The following is a 17,336-nucleotide window of genomic DNA, read 5'->3' on the forward strand; positions in this document are numbered from 1 at the left end:
AGAAAGGAGTCCTGGCCAGAGGAGATGCCCTCTCCCTGCCCCTTTGAGCTTTCAGGTTACCTCTGATGTCTGTTCTGGGTGTGGGTGCTTGTGACTTGTGAATCTCAGCTCACTCGTGTGGGCATAGTAGAGGTTTCCCAAAAGACCCGCTCTGGGAATGAGCACTCTTTTTTTCTGATGACAGGAAAAGGATGGGGAAAAGGGATCTCCAGGGTAGTGCCAGCTTTCCCGCTGACGCCCCAGGAAAGTGGACCGGCAGAGGTTGAGCAGGCAAAGACTAGAGAGGCAGCGCACCACCAGCCGGAGGGAGAGGGGGCCAGCGCGAGGACTGTGGTGACGGTGACAGGGGCAGGGCGGGGGGGGGGGGGAGAGGAGGACTCAGTCTCCTTCTGGGGAGAACGCGGCGAGGAGAGGCTGCAAGGAGGTAGACGGGAGAAAACTCATTAAATGAGCAAAGATTCTAGGAGCACAAGAGAGAGAGGGGAGGGAGGGATCTCGAGGGGGAAGGGGGAGGAGAGAGAAAGAGTAGGAAGAAGTGGGCGGAGGGAGGGTGACAGATAGCGATTAAAAAGAGGGTGGGAGAGGAACGACCGACAGGCTGGAGAGCAAGGAAGAGTGGGCAGCGGGGGAGAGGCGGCCAGAGAACCAAGAAGCCAACTGGAATTCCAGACAGGAGGAAAAGAGGAAGGTAAGGGGAAACTTGAATTTTAAGAGATAAAACTACCAGTTGATGGGAGAGAGGCAGAGAGAGAGCCTTGAATCTCCAGCTTTGTTGCTGGATCACAGCAAAACTCTGTCTCTGCACCTGTGGGTTTCCTCCCTGCCCCTCTCAGCAGTCCCTGTGATGGTGAGCTTTGGGTATATTAAAGAGAACAGCTTATGAAGCAGCCGATAAATCACTTACTCAATTTAGAAGGAGCTGTAGAAATGCAAGCGGAGGGCCTTTGCCGTCCATCTACCTCTCACAGATGCGCCGTGCTCCAGGGGCATCTTACAAGCAGGACACCAGGTCATTTCCAGGCACTTTTGTGAAGATTGGCATTGGCCCTTTAAAAACCCAAGCCATCGCTGTTTTACCATGCTTCCTCTAGGCCTGGAATTCTTTTTGAAATGCTTTCCACAGCATCTAGGAAAGTGTTTTGATTTTTCCCCCCTAGGGCATGTTGGATGGTTTAAAAATATTCCCTGCTTAGTTTCCTATGGAGTATCATGTCCCCGCTGTCCATTGTGAGCAATCTGGTCACTTGCTGTTGGAGGAAAGAGGCTGGTGAGATCCGGAGAGGAAGCCGGGGAGAGGTGCCCACCGCAAGGTCTCCTTTCCTCCTGGGCGCAGGGCAGGAAGGTTCCTGACAGCCCCTTGATCTCCCTTCCGAGCATGTGGTAAAGGAGCCTGGACTCAGGGCCCAAGAGACCTGGGCTCTGGTGCACTGAGGGGCTGTGTGACCTTGGGCCAGACAGTTCCCCCTTCTGGGCCTCAGTTTCCTCATCTGTAAAATGAAAGGTTTGAAGTAGCAGGATCCCTCTGGTTCCCTTCAGCAGTAACACTGTCCAAGGCTGAGATTCCTTAGCTCAAATGCACCTCAGAACCACTACAAAAGGGGAGGCTGACACAGGAGTTTACATCCTTACTGTGCCTTTGTTCACCTTTTCCTTCGTCCCCCCTCTCTCAGTATCCTGTCATAATGGAAGAGTTCTTGGTTCTGACCCGTCAGCATCTCACTGGGCTGTCTCCTGAGCACAGCTCTGGCACAGCGGGCCCGACTGGCCTAAGAGAAGGAAGGGCAGTGTGGGGAGCGCTGGGCAGGGGGTCAGGAGGCCGGGGTGGAAGCCAGTGACACTGAACACAGAAGAGACCAAGGCCACCCCCATCTGCCTGGGGTGGTGGCTTCACGGCTGGGGACACAAGCTGGTCTTTAGAAGCATCCTAGCTTAACTTTCACATCATCAGGCCAAGTGGTCGCCATCTCTTTCACCCACTAACCCTGGAGTCACAGCCCAGCCCAGACCCTGTTCTCGTGGGACAGCTCTCTCCACCCTGTGGCCAGGTTCCCCGCGGTGGCATTGCTGTCCGGAGCCTTCTCCCCTCGCTGATCCTCCAAGCCTTTTCCTCACTCAGCAGCTGTAGAGCAGCTCCAGTGACCACTGGGCATATGGCAGGCAGTACCGGGACGTGTGTTTCCTGGCTTCTAAACCGGCACCCTCAGGGCATCCCCTCCCCGAGACGCGTGAAGTTCAGAGAGCCACGGCAGTAACACAACTGTGTTGCCCAGCTTGGCCGCTGGCTTGGAACCCCAGAGATGTTCTTGCTGGGCTGTTGAGACTGGTTATTGTTCTTGTCTCCTAACTGCCTCACTCCTGTCCCCCTGCCAGGTACTGGTCTAAAGTCCTAGGCCATTAGAACCAGAAGAGGTCTCCTAGATTGCCAGTCAACATCTTCTTTGACAAATAAGGAAAACAAGGCCTAGAAAAGGCAAGTGACTTGTTGAAGACGACACAGTGAGTCAGGGCCATTTGAGTTGGGAGAACATCCCGCTCTGTTCACGCATACCTAGGGCTCTTCTGCCTTCCGTCCTTGGCTGTGTTTTCTGAGCCTCCATTTCTCCCCAAACCTCCCTGCTTCCTGCATGGAAGCATCTCTGTAATCCTGCTTCCTGGCAGTGACACCACCTGCCCACCTGCTCCTGCTCATCTCCGCCGGCTGGTGGGGGGCACATGCCGTGGAGGGTCCTGGGCTCTCGCAGCCAGCCGGGCTACCGCAGGGCAACCTGGCCTCTTGGGTCCTGACTGATCCCCGCTCTGGGCCCAGCCAGTTAACACAGGGCAGGGAGCCTGTCTGTGTGGATCGATCAGGACAGGAACTAGAAGACCTGCAGTCCTTAGGGCCAGGGAGATCCAAGGCCCAGGCTCTGCCTTCCGTCCCAGGAAAGAACTCCCCCACCGGGGAGTCCAGCAACTCTCTGTATGAACTGGCTCCACTCTGGGCTCCAGGATTGAACTGACTGAAGGGGAGAGATGCCCACTTTCTCGGGAAAGCTTCAGTTCTCCTAGGAAGGAAGGTGACTTCCTTTCTACAGTCAGAAGCTGCTGGCTCCTGGCAAATGACCGCTTTATGCCACTTCGTGAATCAATTGTTTCTGACATTTTAGCAACTCATGGGGAAGAAAAATTCAGCCTTCAATAATCCACTCACCTTCGTAAGGAAAGGGAGTCAGGAGGTCTCAGAATCAGAGGTATTGAAATAACACAGAGGCATCTTAGAGTTTATCTGATTCAGGGGTAAGGCAGAAGGAAGGGCCTAGGCATTTGGAATCACATTTGGGTTAAAATTTCAGCTGTGTAAACCTTGGGAAAATTATTTAATGTCTCTGATCCTCAGTTTCTTCATCTGTCAAAGAGGTTAATAATAAATAATTTCCTTGTAAGGTTTTATGAAGATTAAATAAAATAATGTATTTTAAATGGCTACCCCATAGTAAATGCTCAATGAACAACAGAACAATAGAGTGGAATCCAGGTCACCTGGTGCTCAGTCCAAGTCTCTTTGAATTGAGACTCATTTGATGCAAAGGCCTTTCCACAGTGAAGGCTCACCATGACATGAAATTCTGAGAAGGTACTGCTTGGTTTTTATGACCACAGATTTTTTTTCTGGGTCGACTTTTGCTGACCTCTAAGTTGGGAGTCAGAATATCTAGATTCGCCTCTTGGCTTTGCCACTTTGCCACTAATTTGCCACACCATCGCAACTGGGCGAGTCGCAAATGTTCCCCAGATGTTCTAACTTAGAGCTGGAAAGGCCTTAGCAACCATCCAGCTCAACCACTTAGTTTTACCCATGAGTGAACTCAGGCTCAGGGAGGGGGAATGTCTTGACTAGAGTCACAAAGAAATAGCTGGAACCAGAAAGAGCCTCTCTTCTGAGGCTCTTTTGTCCATAGAGGACTTAGAGAATCTTAATCCAACCTGGCATCTTCATGATTCAGGAGAGGACAGGTGTGTTTAGGGGTCAGGATGCCTCTTCTCCTCAGATCACAGAGTAGACAACCTCCTATTTCTCTTTCAAGTAGAACTGAGCCAGCTTCAAGCCTACACACAATGTGGACATGCCTTTGGATTGGTGATCAGATTCCAAAGTGCTGCAGCTCCTCAGAAGGAGGGAATTATATGAAGCACATATTTTATAATATGGACTCATGTGGAGTCCATCTCTAGGCCCCAAAGCTCGAGTTAAAGAAAAGTTCAGGGGCAGGCTCGACCAATTACGAGAACACAAGGGACCTGATTGGAGTGGGATTCTACGCCTCCCTTCCTCTCCACCCCACCTCTCTTCTTTCCACCTAGTGAAATAACTGATTTAGAGTTAAATTAATATCCTTCCCGTTGCCCATGTTTTTCCCACCTCTGATAGTCACCCTCCCCCACTTGGTGGCACACAGGGCGTCCTTGCTGTGTCCCTCTAACCGGGCTGCTGCATGTCAAATGCTGCATCAAGCTGACTAGTTGGGTCATGTTTGAGAGTTTTTACTGGAAATGGCAGAAAAGAAAACAAGGAACTAACATTATTGAGTGTCTACTATGTGCCAATTACTGTTCTAGATGTTTCCACTTACTCACACATTGTTCAATCCCCATGAGGAAACATTCCCCTTTTTTCAGATGTAGAGGAAACTGAGAGGTTATGTTACTTGCCTGAGGTCACACAACTAGAGGGTGATGGAAGCAAGGTTCGATTCCCACTCTTCCTGGGAACCACGAGTCCCACCACCTAACTCTTTCTGTTCCCGTTGCTCTTGTTACGATCTGACATCAGGGGAACACCAGAGCCTGCTGTCCGGCCAGCCAAGAGCCCGGCAGTCGACACGGCCGCAGCCAAGAACACTTACTGGCTAAAAAAGGAAATAACTTTCTATATGTGAATTCTGGCCAAAGGGTGGCAGATGCTGCAGAGTCTGGGAATCCTGACCACTCTGGGCTGAAGGCCTCCACGTGACCATCAATTCTAGGAACAGCATATGCAAGGGACGGCCAATCCACAAACCAGAGGCTGAAAGGAAAAACCCTGGGCCTCTTACGGGAAAAGATCTGCTCGGGGGGTTAAGACACTGGAGCTCTGGTCACAGGTTTGTCACCAGCTGTCAGTCCTATCAGTCCTAGGGCCTCTTTGCTTTTCTTTCCCTTTAAGAGACACAGGGTGAGCTGTGACAAAGCGAGAGAGAGGCATGGACATATATACACTACCAAACGTAAGGTAGATAGCTAGTGGGAAGCAGCCGCATAGCACAGGGAGATCAGCTCGTGCTTTGTGACCGCCTTGAGGGGTGGGATAGGGAGGGTGGGAGGGAGGGAGACGCAAGAGGGAAGAGATATGGGAACATATGTATAGCTGATTCACTTTGTTATAAAGCAGAAACTAACACACCATTGTAAAGCAATTATACCCCAATAAAGATGTTAAAAAAAAAAAGAGAGACACAGAGAGAAAGGCAGGAGCCAGGCAGACCAGGTTCAAGGCCCTGATGCAGCATTTGCTACTTGTGTGACTCTGTACAAGTTACTTAAATTCTGAGTCTCAGTTTTCTTGGCTGTAAAATGGAATAATACTGCTTTCCTAGCAGGGCTGAAGTAATGGTTAGAAAGTAATGTTAATGTCATGTAAGAGTTAGTATAGTTAGTATAGTTATATAATACTATATATAATAACTATATATAGTTATATAATATATATATAACTATAAAGTATAGTTATAAAATGCTTCACACATGGAAAGCACTCAACTTAGTGATATCTGTTATCATGATTACTTAACTTCCCCGGACCTTTGTCTTCATCTTGTATAGAAATAAAGGGTTGAGTTCGCTTGATCCCTAGATCCTTTTTAGCTCTACTGTACTATGAATCAATGACAAGATGTTGGAAATAATAAAGCATTTCGTCAATATAATTTTCATTAATAACTGCATAGGTATTAATCAACCCCTTCCGGTAATTAATAAAGACCTCCTGATAGTTCATTGTCATTGACTATCTCCATTTGCCAGCCCCTCCCATCCATTCCTTGTACATATGTCTTCTCCTAACTTTTTAAGAAGAAAATTACTTATCCTCGCATAATTCTCTTTCTCTACTTTGCCTGCTCCCTTCTACCTCCTTGGCTTTGAAACAACTGTCGGCCGGCAGGATCTCTGAGTGGACCACTCTGTCCTTACCATAATCAAATAATTAAATTTAAAGAGGAGTTAATTATCTGCCCTTGGCTGGAGTAGCAGGAAGACTAAAGTGATAGTTAATCTCCTCCATCTGTCTCTTTTTCCCTCTCTCTCATCTCTAGCTCCCTCTCCCCTCTCTAGTGGTCAAGGTTCAGGGGTGCAGGCCCCCTCTGGACTTCTCATTCTGAGAAAGTTGCCCACACTGCCCAACTCGGTAGCTGTAGGTATATCATACATCTATCTGGTTGAAGTAGCTACCCCAAACCTAAATCAGGAAAAGAATGAGAATTCTAAATGTAAGAGTTACCCTGAACCCTGCACAAATCAACTCTGTGTTCTAATAGTTATCTCACAAATAGCCCTGTGGCAGTTATCTTGTGTCACAGAGGCCAGCCTTCGATGAGTAAGGCTCTTCAAAGAAAGGAACTTAAGGTGAGTTAGACAGAATCTAATACAGTTCTTAAGGCAGGGGCATCACTGTCAGAAGAGACAACAGCTGGCTTTGGTGACAACTTCACCGCTTACTAGCAAGTCATCCTCAAGTGATTTTGCTCAAAACACCCTCTCTGAGCCTTGTAAGAAGGGGACGGGGCCAGTCCCTAGTTCCTCCAATTACTGTGAGAATCAAATGAGAATACATATATATCAAGAAACTTGCAGAGTGTCTGGCACATAGAAGGGTCTCAATGAGTGTTAGGTTTTCTTATAATTATTGTTATTATCACCTAGATTCAAATTCTCTTTTTGTGTAACTCTGGGTAAACTAGCAAATGAAGCTGAGAATCTCGAAGGATAATAAAGATTGATGAGGTAGCTGAGGACCAAGACCACTCTCTCATGTAATCCTCCCTACATATCCATCTTAGGGAGAAACTACTGGGGTGAGGGAAGATTAGAAAAATGTACATTAGTGAATAAGCTCCAAAAGAGTTCCAAGATGATGGTTATAGTTGGCACTTCACTTTATAAAGCCACCTTTGATGTCTGGTGTAGCATTGGGGCGCACAAGCACTTTCTGAACCGAGCTGCACTGACATGATACCATGTCTAAGGCATCCTTTGAGTGAGGCCCTTTGGGTCTTTTTACAACAGAATTCTCGTCATTGGGAAGCAAGTCAACCCTGCCCTTGCCGCATTCCACTGTATGGTGAGAGGAATTAGAGCACGAGCCCAGGGGATTGTTACTATTACTGTGAATAACAATCTTTATTGAGAACCAGAGGTCTGTTAGATACTATCCAGTACATGTGTCATTGTCCAGAATTAAGACTCAGCCTCTGCAGCGTGGTCTTAAAATCTAATGTTGACAAACTTGGGTGAGTTTCCCAGTGAAGTGGGGGAGGCAGAGAAAGAATAGTCCATGGTGACCAAGTCTCTGCTCTAGACATGTTCAGTCCTGCTGAGCCAAGTGGAGGACTCTCTCATGGGCAGAAGGACGGCTCAGTGGCTTTTCTCTCCCTGGTGTCCCAGTCACCATAGTCATTGTGCAGATGTCCCTAGGGCCAGCTTCCCAGGGAGGTGCCTCTAGTGGCATTAGGTGTTTTGAGTGACCTGAATGCTGTCATTCATCCACTGTTGTTTCTAAAAAGTACACGAGGGCTTCGCTGGTGGAGCAGTGGTTGAGAGTCCGCCTGCCGATGCAGGGGACACGGGTTCGTGCCCCGGTCCAGGAAGATCCCCCCCAAAATGTACATGAATCGACCTGTCAGGTGCAGGGCAAGATATTAAGCAATAAGGGGGAAGAGAGGGTAAGGTGATTCGGGGGAGGATCCAGTGATGAACAGTTACGGGGCTTGTCTTCAAAGACTCAGGGTTGAGTTGGAGAGATAATACACAGCAGAGCAAATAATTCTCCTTAGGTGTGTGAAATCCCAATGGTTTTACCATTTAACCCAAGGCCCAGCTGCTGACTTGGGGGGCCACAGAAATTGCTGTCAAATCGTAAGGGCTGTTATATTTGGTTTCAGAGGACAGAACTAGAATCAACAGAAGGAAGAGAATTTTCAAGGCATCCCCATGGTAGATTCTTGCTCACTTGCAACATGTCTTCTTGAGCAGGAGAGTCGGGGGTGCAGTTTCAGCTGTGTGCTGGGTGTCGCACCTGTCACCTGCAGCCTGCCTAGCTTATGCTGCAGCCACTACTAAAGGACTGCAACGAGCGGGGTGACTACCGAGTGCAGTGCCTTATGTCCGCACCCCATTTGGGGGCTTTGTCAGAGGTAATGCAATCTTACTGCCAGACCAAACATTTTTTTTCAATTATTAAGAAAGCATTTATTATGCACCTAATGAGAAAGCCTAATGCAATAAGAATACAAAGCAGAAGACAGGCTTTTGACTTTGAGAATTCTACTACCCATCTAAGGGAAAAAGCCGTTAAATCCTTGAGGGCAGGAGTCATGCCTGATCTGTTTATTAATCTAACAGATATCACTGCGTGCCTAGTATTTGCCAGGCCTGGGACCTGTGAGGTATTATTTCAGTACCCAGAACGGTAGTAGACACATAGTAGGGACTCAGAAAAAATACTTGCGGGTTGGCTGTTAGACAAGAAGCTTTTGGAGAACAAGTGTAAGGCAGCATATAACCCAGTGTGGGAACGTATCCTGCCTGCTGCATGGTAATTTAGCATCTTCAGAGTTCGAGAGTCATCCAAGAGGGACGAGAGCAATTTGCAAAGACGTCTCCATTTCCACCTAGATCTGTGGGGTCAGTAGAAGAGGTGCTGGCTCTGAGTTCATGTTAATTTGGGTTGCTCTAAATTGGTTGTCTTTAACAACAGTGGCTGCCTAGGGCGGCAACAGTGCCCACATGGAGGAGCACCAGACTGGGAACGTAGACCCTGAATTTTATTTCTAGCCATATAATACATGAAGTAAAGGAACAAAATGATTCATGCTCACTATGCACAAATACCTTCCTCTGGCCCTTTCCCTCTTCTCCAGGTGTAATGTTACTATTACCAAAGACGTTCCCTAATGACTTCTCCAAAATTTTTGCTTTGTCCCAGGACATGACACAGTAAAAGAGGATGTGGAAGGTCTTGGAGTAAAGAACTTTCAGAGTTGGGATGTTCTTGTCCAGGTTCTAGGGAACATCTCTCTTTGCCTTGGGGACTTCAGAACTTGCATCAGTTGCAAAGGGCTGTAGAATTCAATTACCCAGGGCTCTATGGAGGGTCCAGGCCCCACCCTGAACCAGAGTCAACCCGCCTTACATTCCCATAGCCCCCTGTGTCTCCCTAATGTCAACACACATCGTGCTTTATTGCAATTATGTGTTTGTTCTCTCTCCTTAATTAAGGGAAATAAAGGCAGTTAAGCTCAGTAAAGGCAGGGACTCCTTGCTTGTCTTTTTAACTGTTGCATCTTCAGTGCCATCATCACTGCATGATACCTGGTAACTGGTAACCACTCAACAAACTTATTAAATGAATGAACGAAAGGGAAGGACATCATAGGCAGAGGCAACATGGGGAGCCAAGATAAAGAGGTGAGAAACTGTGGGCCGTGAATACACGTGTGGGGAGTTGTGTAGCTTAAGTACTGAGTATGTGAGGGGAACAGCAGAAATAGAATGGATGAGGCTGTGCCGTGGAGGGTCTCAAGTGCAAGTTAAATCGTTTGGACTTTATAAGCAGTAGGAAGCCAGTGAAGGTCACAGATAAAGCAGTGGGGTATACTACCATTTTTATTTGACAGAATTTATTCATGGCATGGGCGGCTGCCTTTGCCCGTCCTAACACACTTCCTGCCAAGAAATGGATAATAATCTACAAAACGTTTTATGTGCTGTACACCCAGAAAACTCAATGAGTGTCTAATCTACAAGTTTCTTTGGCTGAGTTTGTCGGGGGTCCAAAGGGACCCAGAGGTGTTGGGAAACTGACTTCAGCCGGGGACCTTTCATATTATAAGCTGAGCAGCTGGTACATGATAGCAATGTTAAGTTTCTCTGACCTTGTTTGAGTCATCCAGGATGTCGCAAACGAGAGGTTTTTCACCCTATATACTGCTGCCAGGGCCCACGGGGTCTGCCCTAGCCCACACCTCCCCAGCTGGTTAGTTTCTCTTGTTCTCTCCCAATGAGGCATCCTAAGACTGTCTTTCTGATATTCTGCGATGTTCCTTTCTTGTACCTGTGTTTTACTTCTTCCAGGTGGGACTCCTTGGACTACAAGTGAGGCAGTCAGCAGGCAAACCTCTTGGCAGACTAGACCAAAGCATCACATTCTTTGCCTTGAACTATTTATATATTTCCTTGGGGACTTGCAAGGAATGAGTGACAGAGTCAGAAGATCAAGGGGAAAATCTTCAGAAGTTGAGGAGAGTTTGGAAAACTTGCCCCAAATCCTGGAAGAATATAACATTTGTTTCTCTCTTTCTTTCTTTTTGATTGCCATTTCTCTTTCCTTCTGGCTTTCTCCCCTTCTTCTCTTCCATCTGTTTCTCTCTGCTTGGTAATGCACATCTCTCTACCTTCCACTTTCTCCTATTCTTGTCCTGCCCCACCACTTTCCTTGCTAGTCATGGCTGCCTTTTATTCAGTTCTTATATTCTGAGCACTGTGCTAAGTGCTTTTTACCTATCGCCTCATAATACTCTATGAGCTAAATGATAGTATATCCATTTCACAGGTGAGGAGGTTGAGACACAGATCCAGTAACTTCCCCAAGCTCAGCAGATATTCACAGGGATTTGAACTCCATTTAGCTAACCCCCAAATTAACTTCCCTTAATGGTTACAGGATCTCTTTTCTCCCATTTCCAACTCCCCCTTGTCTTTTCCCTCTTTTTGCTCCTCCTCTCTCCCCTTCTCTCCCTCCCTTCTCTCTGACACTCGCCACATCCTGGCCTTCACATGCGTGCTGATGACCCTGAAGGTGCTGAACACTGCACACGTGCCCAGAAGGGATCACAGACCATTCAGACTCTTATCTAATCAGTCATTTTCCTTTTGGACTAACGCGCCACAATTTTCCACTTTTGGAGGCGATGGAGGGGGCCCTTCATCATGTGACGAAAAGGGCAAATGTCTGATCACAAACCAGAGGAAAGGGCTCAAGACTTGGAAGGGTCTTTGATATGGAAGGGAACAGAGATAAGGCCCTTTCCGCTTACTCATGGACTCTCTCATTCCCCGGGACGCTGTGTACTCTCAGGGTTGGGGAGTGGAGGGCTGGGAGAAGACAGAGCCGGGAGGCTGGTCTCTGTCAAGGTATCAACTCAGAAGCCAAAGCCTGGACCGTGAAATATGGAACCTCGCCCTGTCCCTCCTCATATGCATAAGGATAGGAACTGGGACAGGATAGGAATCAGGGGCACACTGGCAGCAAAGATGTGAAGGTTAAAGTTTGAACTTGACAACCTCTAAGGTCCCATCGTTATCAGAGGTTTTAAGATTCCAAGAAGAGAATATTTACCTTCAATTCCCACCCCCCACCCCGCTTTTTTTTGGGTCATTCTGTTGATTAGGACTGGTTGATTAAAGGCTTAAGCCATAAGGACATTTATTGTTCATCAGGTAAGAATTCTGGAGGTAGAAGGTTCAAGAGTTGATTCAGACGTCTCAGGGCACTGGTTGGCATTTCTGAGATTCTCTGGGAAGCTTCAGGCATCTTGACTCACACAAACTGTCCACAGGCAGGAAGTCGTGGGGGTGAAGAGGACTTCAAGTGAGGCTCTATTTACTGGGGATGGTAAAACATTTTCTAGAGCAATCCTTCCACATCAGACTCTCCCCACACCTCACAGACCAGAACTAACTGCAGTGGAGGCTGAGAAAGTGATAGCTGGCCTTCTCACCCTGCTTATGGGACACAGCAAGGAACAGGGGATTGGTTTGCCACCGGGTAGAAAACACCAGTGCCTGCCACCCCCTCCTTCATTCACTCAACTAAGATTCACTAAGTACCCACTCTGGGCCGGGTGATGATGGTACAGAGGACAAGAGAATTCCTGTTCTCAAGGAGCTCCTATTGGAAGAACACAGACAGGCAGAGGATCACAAAACAAGATGGCAAGTGCTGGGAGAGGACTGAGTGTCCCCAGGGCCACCACAGAGCTGAAGATGCTCAGCTTGAGGAAGCAGGGAGGGCTGGGAAAGCAATGACTGGGTTAAGTTTTGAAGGGTAAATGGGATTCAGCTAGAGGTGAGGGAGCATGTAGGAGGTGGTTGAGTGGAGAGCATCTGGGAACCTTCCAGGGCTTGGCATGCTGGACACGACAAAGGCAACTGAAGGGGATAGGCAGGAAACGAGGCTGAAGAAGCATGCCAGGACCTGATGAGGGAAGGTTCTGTGTGGGACTTAAAGGTTTGGGGCGTTTATTCTGGATGTGTGGGTGAGCAGGTCCGTGTGTGGGAACCTTCTGTCTGCAGAAAGACAAGCTGAGCTGTACAGCTGGAATGGCTGCACGGCAGTGACGTGTAGATCAGCACTGCCAGCTGCTAACCAGCTGGGGGAACCTGTGAAACCTTTGAATGTTTTTGTTTCCCACCTCCCGATAGAGTTGGCCCATGCTGGATGGCTCTGATGGTTAGTGAAATAGAAATAGAAACAGAAAATGCTTCCTAAGGGACCAAATTTGCCTCTCCCACCCTCACCTTTTTCTCTTCCACCTAGTTCTGGCCTCTGGAGTCAGAAATATATATATATATATATATATTTTCCACCTGACAGCAGCTCAAACACATGGAACACGTGAATTATGATTTTCAGCATATCACATACCTCATCTCATTTACCCCTCCAAGTCCTCTGGTGTAGCTCTTCCCATTTTACAGACAAGGAAACAGACTCAGTGAGGTAAATGTCCAGAGTCACATTTGCAGGCTCCTGTCCTGTGCTCTTTCCACTACTCCAGTGTTTCTTGGGTGAGGTCCTTGCACTGCCTGCATCAGAATAATCTAGGCTTCCTGCTGCAAATCCAGATTCCTGGGGGCCATCCCAGACCTCCTGGAGTAGAATCTCTGGAGATAACAGCACAGAATCCACATTATAACACACATCTCAGGTGATTTCTAGATCCATTAAAACGTGGGAATCATACTCTAATCTTGCTATCATGACTACTTTGTCTTCTCTTTCATTTTTGCTGCAGGTGGGGGAGGAGGAAGAGAGCTTTTTAGGTGAATCTGACTTCTAAGCTGCACTCTCTTAAGGAACGCATTGGTATGGGTCAGTGGAATCACAGAGCATGATTGGACCTTCCAGATGTTTGCAGAAAGCATCCCTCTGTTTTTCTCTCTGTCCCATTTGCAGGAGTCTTGGTGTCTGTCTTCTGCTGAGCCAAGATGGGTGACTGGAGCTTCCTGGGAGAGTTCCTGGAGGAAGCACACAAGCATTCCACGGTGATCGGTAAGGTCTGGCTCACCGTCCTCTTCATATTCCGCATGCTGGTGCTGGGCACGGCTGCCGAGTCCTCCTGGGGGGACGAGCAGGCTGATTTCCAGTGTGATACGATTCAGCCTGGTTGCGAGAACGTCTGCTATGACCAAGCCTTCCCCATCTCGCACATTCGCTATTGGGTGCTGCAGGTCATCTTCGTCTCCACACCCTCTCTAGTGTACTTGGGCCACGCCGTGCACACGGTGCGCATGCAGGAGAAGCGGAAGCTACGGGAGGGCGAGAGGGCCAAAGAGGTTCGGGGCGCTGCCTCTTACGAGTACCCAGTGGCCGAGAAGACAGAGCTGTCCTGCTGGGAAGAAGCGAATGGAAAGATTCCGCTCCGGGGCAGTCTGCTCAACACTTACGTCTGCAGCATCCTGATCCGCACCACCGTGGAGGTGGCCTTCATCGTGGGCCAGTACCTCCTCTATGGCATCTTCCTGGACACCCTGCACGTCTGCCGCAGGAGTCCCTGTCCCCATCCTGTCAACTGTTATGTGTCCCGGCCCACGGAGAAGAATGTCTTCATTGTCTTTATGCTGGCTGTGGCCGGACTGTCCCTTTTCCTCAGCCTTGTTGAACTCTACCACCTGGGCTGGAAAAAGATCAGACAGCGATTTGTCAAGTCACAGCAGGGCATGGATGAGTGCCAGCTTCCTGGTCCCTCTGCCCGCATAGTCAAGAGCTGCACACCACCCCCTGACTTCAATCAGTGCCTGGAGAATGGCCCTGGGGGGAAATTCTTCAATCCATTCAGTAACAAGATGGCCTCGCAGCAGAACACAGACAACCTGGCCACTGAGCAAGTGCGAGGCCAGGAGCAGATTCCTGGGGAGGGTTTCATTCATATCCGTTATGCCCAGAAGCCTGAGGTACCCAATGAAGGCTCCCCAGGTCACCGCCTCCCCCATGGCTACCAGGGTGACAAGCGCCGTCTCAGCAAGGCCAGCAGCAAGGCCAGGTCAGATGACCTATCAGTGTGACCCACCGGTGTGGCGGAACCAGGACCAGGTGGGAACAAAGGAGGCTCAGAGAGGGAAGGTGTGTCCCTTCTGACCCCATCTCTCTCATTCTCATCACTGCTCTACTCAGTTTTGGCCCTGGATCTCAATGGCATTGCTCATTTTTTCCAGAAGCTATGACCAGGTCTTTGTGGGTGCAGTAAGAGACATGGCTACCTACCCAGGCTCCTTCACCCTCCACTCAGAATCCTCAGTGAAGCCTTTCATATTACTCAGTGAATGGGATAGAGGAGGGGACGGGGACCATGGCAAATCTGACCTGGGAGGGACAGCCAGGGGGATAGGATGACTCTCTACATACCAGCCGCACACCAGATGGATTCTCTAAGCCCCTCTGGCGTCGTTGACCCGATCACCCTTCCTCCTGCAAGGAAGAGCCCAAAGTTCCCGGCCAGCAATGAGCATGAATCAAGGAACTTGCATTATATGTGCTCTTGAATCTGTTGTCTCCTTGGACCATACCTTGGGGTGGTGGTCAGGTCGCCATGGGATGCCCTTGGCTGCCCCTCCCTCTACCCAGTCTTACTTAAAAAGAGGCCCTTAGAACTCGACCAGCAGCCTCAACTTTACAAGTGCCTTGGTATGTACCTCTGGCAAATGTCTCACCTTGATGATGTTGCAGCCTTTCCTTCTGCCAGGGTGTACAACGAGGCCGGGGAGGGGGGTGAAAAGCTCTCCTAGGGAGTCACTGTGCACACTGACTCCACTGGCATTCCTGCCACCACGTATCAACCTGCAGCTCTTTTACAGTTCAACCTGATGGCAGAAACCATCCCTTCCAGTCCTCCCTTGGCTGTCCATCCAGTGCTCCCCTAAAAACCTTATTGACCAGAATGCCCAAGAGGCCATCATCCTCTCTCACATTCTGACCCGATCACCAGCCATGGAGGCCAGTGGAATTTCCCCAGGTCTTATTAAAACAAAGAGGGCATTGTGCTTCTCAGATTCCCCTTGGGAAAAAAAAAATAATTCTGCTGTGAAGATAAAAATGAAAAAGGAGAGAAAATACTGGAAAACTATTTTTCCCTCCTGTTTGCTTCCCTTGCTGACTGCCAGCTTAGAGTGCCAAGAGGAGGTGTGATGACAACTATGGAGGCCCCCATATCTCTCTTTCCCTGGAGGATTTAGCAGGGGCACGAAAGCAGAAAGGGAATCTCCAGCTCTCTTGGCAGGGCCCTTGTTTAAGAGCACAGAGATGCCTGTGTCTCCCCAGTGCTCCTAAAGAGACTGCCAAAAAAGCAGTGGGGACTACAGAAAAGCCCTGCCTTCCCAGGGACTGGCCAGGTTTCTCTCTTCAGTCCATCTGTAATAGGTGGTTGCCATTTTGGATGAAGGTAGAGGATGCTCAGAAGTGGCTGCCGGAACTTATAGGGAGACAGTTACTTTTTAAGATGCATGTGTGTGTTTGTGTGTGTATGTATATGCTGGGGGAAAGGGAGGGAAGTCCTGAAGTAAGGAAAGCATGCCTTAGAGACACTTGTGTCTTCCTGCCCTTTCCTCCAGATGCCTGGCAGAGGGGCTGAGTCTCACTGTTTTCAGTGTCATTAACCTAAAGAGATAAGCATGAGAGGTCGGGACAGAGGAGGCTGAAGCCTCAGAAGGAGGCTTCAGCCTCTGCCCCACCTGCCCATCTCTGGGCCCCTCTGCTGATACTTGGTTGTTATTGGTGGGTGGGGAGAAGGATGAGGGTAGAGGGGTGGAGGAAACTGACTGGGATGCCATTTAGGGAAGAATGACTGGTCATCCCAGGTTCCTGGAGGGGACACCTTTTAATCTATTCTCTGGCACTGGCATTAAGACTCTCTCTCCAAAACAAAGCAAAAAAGACTCTCTTTCCTTCCATCTCTGAAGTGTGTTTGTTTTGTGAAATGAGTGTTCTTGGATTAGAAATTCTGTGAGATCAGTCCTGATGATGGGGCTTTCAGGAAGGAAAAAGGAAATAATATGTGTCTTTTGTCCTAATAAAGTCTGGCCCTACATTTATCTCTCCTTTGTGTCCCTTTCATGCTGTGACTACAAGAGAAGGATGGCAGACTTGGTGGGGGAGGGGAGCACTTGGAGTCAGTCACCAGTCGATCAGTATTGCGAAGAGCTTTGGAATCACACATGCCAGCGTGAAAATCCCAGCTGCTGATTTGCAGCTGGACTCCAGCAAGCTCCTTAATCTCTGAAGCTTGGTTTTCTCATCTGTAAACTGAACCTAGTAATATCTACCTCATAGGTTGTTAAATGAGATACTATTTATAAAGAGTACAGCAGAGTGCCTGGGAAATAATAGTCTGTCATTAAATGGTTATTATTGTTGCTATCTTCATTATTTTTGTTGCTATGTTGAATACATAGTATTTGAAAACCTGGGATGCTGAGGGATGGTTACAGAACTTACCTTTATGGAGCTCACAGTCTCCCTAAGATGATCAACTAAACCACATAGAGGAAACAATTAGAATAGAATGAAATAGGAATTCATTGATTATCAATTCTAGGAACTATAAGGCTCCAGGAAGTGATACATAGGAAAATACTACATAGAAGAGGACAGACCTGACCTGAGCCTTAAAGAGTGGCTAAGGTTTTAGAGAAGTGAGACCTCAAGGATGACACTGTGAAATAGGTCTAGGTATCCCCATTTTACAGACATGGAAGCTGAGTTCCAGGAAGTTTCTCTGACAGTGGGCAGCTTCTCACTGGCTTCTTTGGGTGAAATCTCATCTCTCTGG

General features: G+C 48.4%; 1 protein-coding gene and 1 long non-coding RNA gene across 2 annotated transcripts in view; one reads left to right on the plus strand and one right to left on the minus strand.

Moving 5' to 3' along the window:
- The first annotated feature begins 574 nt into the window (after nt 1–574).
- GJA5 (gap junction protein alpha 5) lies at nt 575–16,583 on the plus strand. Its single transcript, XM_082662304.1, has 2 exons — nt 575–688; nt 13,469–16,583. Exon 2 carries the CDS (start codon nt 13,501–13,503, stop codon nt 14,575–14,577), a length of 1,077 nt encoding a protein of 358 aa, XP_082518430.1. The 5' UTR covers nt 575–688; nt 13,469–13,500; the 3' UTR covers nt 14,578–16,583.
- Nucleotides 14,074–17,336, minus strand: part of LOC309827572 — a 67,373-nt gene continuing 64,110 nt past the window's right edge. The window contains exon 3 of the long non-coding RNA XR_014297226.1: nt 14,074–14,189. This is a non-coding gene — a long non-coding RNA (uncharacterized lncRNA). The remainder of the gene's footprint in view (nt 14,190–17,336) is intronic.

The sequence above is a fragment of the Grampus griseus genome (assembly GCF_964374135.1).
Source record: "Grampus griseus genome assembly, chromosome: 1".
Classification (NCBI taxonomy): domain Eukaryota; kingdom Metazoa; phylum Chordata; class Mammalia; order Artiodactyla; family Delphinidae; genus Grampus; species Grampus griseus.

Bases quoted from the DNA above. Each gene is read 5' to 3' on its own strand.
- GJA5 (XM_082662304.1), top strand. From the start codon at position 13,501: ATGGGTGACTGGAGCTTCCTGGGAGAGTTCCTGGAGGAAGCACACAAG.